The sequence below is a fragment of the Cyprinus carpio genome, chromosome B17, assembly GCF_018340385.1.
Source record: "Cyprinus carpio isolate SPL01 chromosome B17, ASM1834038v1, whole genome shotgun sequence".
In the NCBI taxonomy this organism is placed as follows: Eukaryota; Metazoa; Chordata; class Actinopteri; order Cypriniformes; family Cyprinidae; genus Cyprinus; species Cyprinus carpio.
The window spans coordinates 624,965-627,763 of NC_056613.1; the positions used below are offsets into that span (position 1 = coordinate 624,965).

General features: G+C 30.6%; 1 protein-coding gene across 2 annotated transcripts in view; it reads right to left on the reverse strand.

Moving 5' to 3' along the window:
• Positions 1–373: 373 nt before the first annotated feature.
• plcb2 (phospholipase C, beta 2) overlaps positions 374–2,799 on the reverse strand; it is a 15,855-nt gene continuing 13,429 nt past the window's right edge. For both annotated transcript variants that reach the window (XM_042743150.1, XM_042743149.1), the window contains 2 exons: positions 2,713–2,799; positions 374–712 (listed from right to left, as the gene is read on the reverse strand). The exon at positions 2,713–2,799 is cut by the window's right edge and continues 60 nt beyond it. In XM_042743150.1, coding sequence (XP_042599084.1) covers positions 480–712; positions 2,713–2,799 — 320 coding nt within the window. In that variant the 3' untranslated portion in view covers positions 374–479. The remainder of the gene's footprint in view (positions 713–2,712) is intronic.

The window sequence follows — 2,799 nt, forward strand, 5'->3', positions numbered from 1 at the left end:
TGCAACATCATTATTATATATATTATTTTGATATGTAGACTAACTAATATATATATATAGATATATATATATATATTAAATATATATATTATATATATATATATATATATATATTTAAAGACAAACAAGTTGCAATAGGAATGACATTAAAGTATATTAAAGCATAAATGCTTGTCAAAACATTGGGCAGAAAACTTCAGCTAGTTTATTTATTGCATGTTATACAAATTTAAACTAATATTAATTGCAACTAACAATTAAATTAAACACCCGAAAAAAATGCACTCATTGTGCACTTAAGTATATTCCTTTAAAGTGTGTTATTTGCATAACAAGTACTCTTTTTAAAAGTATGCTAGAGGGTGCTTCTTCTTCCTGAGGTTATTTATGCATATGTTTTGATTCAGTAAATCAAAGCGATTAATAATCCGCTGTAAAGTTGACCTGTCTTGATTTCTGTCAAATGTAGCATGCACTGATTATAATGAGCTCCCACTGCGCATCCCATAATCACAGCGAGACTGAGCGAGAGAGCTCTGATTGGAGGAACTGACCTTGAAGAGGATCTCGGTTGTCATGGTGAAGCCGTGGGTGATGATTGGCTCTTCATCCGGAGGTTTGCCCTTCCAGCAGTCGAGCTCCAGACAGCGGCACCCGGCGAGGAGACACTGGCGGTACATCTCCGGAGACGAGACGCCCGTCAGCTGCCCCGCTGCACACAACACACGCTTTACACGCTTTATATTTATTTACCCAAAAAAACCAAACTAACGGTATCTGCTGAAGAAGTGCTCAAGCCAGGGCCAGAGGTACACTGCTGTTCAAAAGTTTGGGATGTTTTTTAAAGAAGCTTTTTATGCTCATCAAGGCTGTATCTATTAGATCAAAAACTGCAATGTTGTTGCAAATAACGGTTTTCTATTTTCATATACTTTAAAATATCATTTATTCCTGTGAACCGAAGCTGTATTTTCAGCATCATTCCTCCAGTCTTCAGTGACACATGATCTTCAGAAATCATTCTAATATGATGATTTATTATCAGTGCTGGAAACTGTTGTGCTGCTTCATTTTTTTTTTTTTTTTGGGACCCGTGATACTTTTTTCAGGATTCTTTGACAAATAAAAAGTGAAAAAGAACAGTGTTTATTCAAAATATAAATTTTGTGTTACAATATACACTACTAAAAAGTTTTTGGGTCAGTAAATTTTTTCTTTCTTTCTTGTTTTCTTATTTGTAATTTTTTAGTATATTTTTTATTTTTTTGTTCAGTTTTTTTGTTTAACCCCCCGGGTGTCTTTCTTTCTTTCTTTCTTTTTTTTTTTTTTTTTTTGTTTAACCCCCGGTTTCACAGACAAGGCTTATTAATAATAATAGACTGAAAATATAATTTTGGTCTGAGCTGTTTGATGTGAGAGAATTTTTTTTTGTGTTATCTTAACATATATCAGTGCCTTTATTTTGTCTCAAAATGCACACCAGTAATGTTTTTTTCTAATGCACCTTTATAAAAATAACTTAAAGGTCCTAATTGATCTATGGCCTAACCCTTAATTAGTCTGAGCCCTGTCTGTGAAACCAGGCCTAACACTTTTATTCAGCAAGTGCTAAATCGATCATGCGCGATAGTAAAGAATTATATTGTTAGGAAAGATTTCTTTTTTTTTTTTTTTTTTTTTTTTTTAATGATATAATTATAAGTATATAAAAATGGGAAAACTATTTTAGAAATTGCAATAATATTTATTTAATTTTTTTTTTATTTGTTTTCTGTTTTTTTGAATATGAATTAAGTATTGAGCTTTGTTGTGTATCTTTTAAGAGTTTTAAATATTTTTGTTAATTATTATTTTATATTAGACGCTCTTAGCCTCCTAAAGCTATAATCATCTGAACTGTTGTTCCAGTGCTGCTTCATCAGAAAAGTCTATAATTTTCAAGTTTTTTTTTTTTTTACTCCCTAAAAATGTAACTAATTACCTAACTTTTTTTTATGAAAAGTAATGCGTTATGCTACTTTTTAAACCTGGACAGAAACTGCTTGTTTGTTTCTAATATAAAAAAGTAGTAATTTTACAAATGTAAAAGTCCTTTCACAACAAAAGTGAAGTGAATGCACCTCAGGCTGAAGGAAATGTAAATTCACGTCTGTACAGTAGAGGGCGCAACTCAAACATATCGCTTGAAGAATATGCCACAGGAGAAAAAGTTATAATAAGAATAATAAAAATGAAACACAAATGTGTCGTTTTTGGTTATTAGTATGGTTGAATTGGATCATCAAAGGTCAGTAGCAAAGACATTGGTTAATAAAATGGAATTAAATACATAAATGATATTTGTCTTAATTATCAAACTCTCTCTCTGGTCTAAATAACTTATGTAGCTTTAATAGGTATCTGTGTATTTTCTTACATGTATAAATGATTTTTGTCTTAATTATGTAATTTAATGTTTTTTTTAGAGTTTCTGTTTTTTTTGTGTTTATTTGTTTTTTTTATTTGTTATGTGTTTGTTTTTTTTATTTTTTTTTTTGTTCTCATTTTATTATTAACTGTTTGATTTTTGTATTATTTAGGTGTTAGTTATTGCTGTTATTTTAAATGGGTATCGAGTATTGTGAAATTTCACATTTCAAGTTAAAAACAACAAAAGCAATAACTTTCAAGTGAATATCTGTAAAATCCTGAGTGTTTTGGTTTTCTCCTCACCTGTGAGGTAGGTGTTGTGGGAGGATTTGATGAAGTAATGTGGGATGGGTTGAGTCATATCGTGACTCTGGGCCAGTTTGTCCAGTT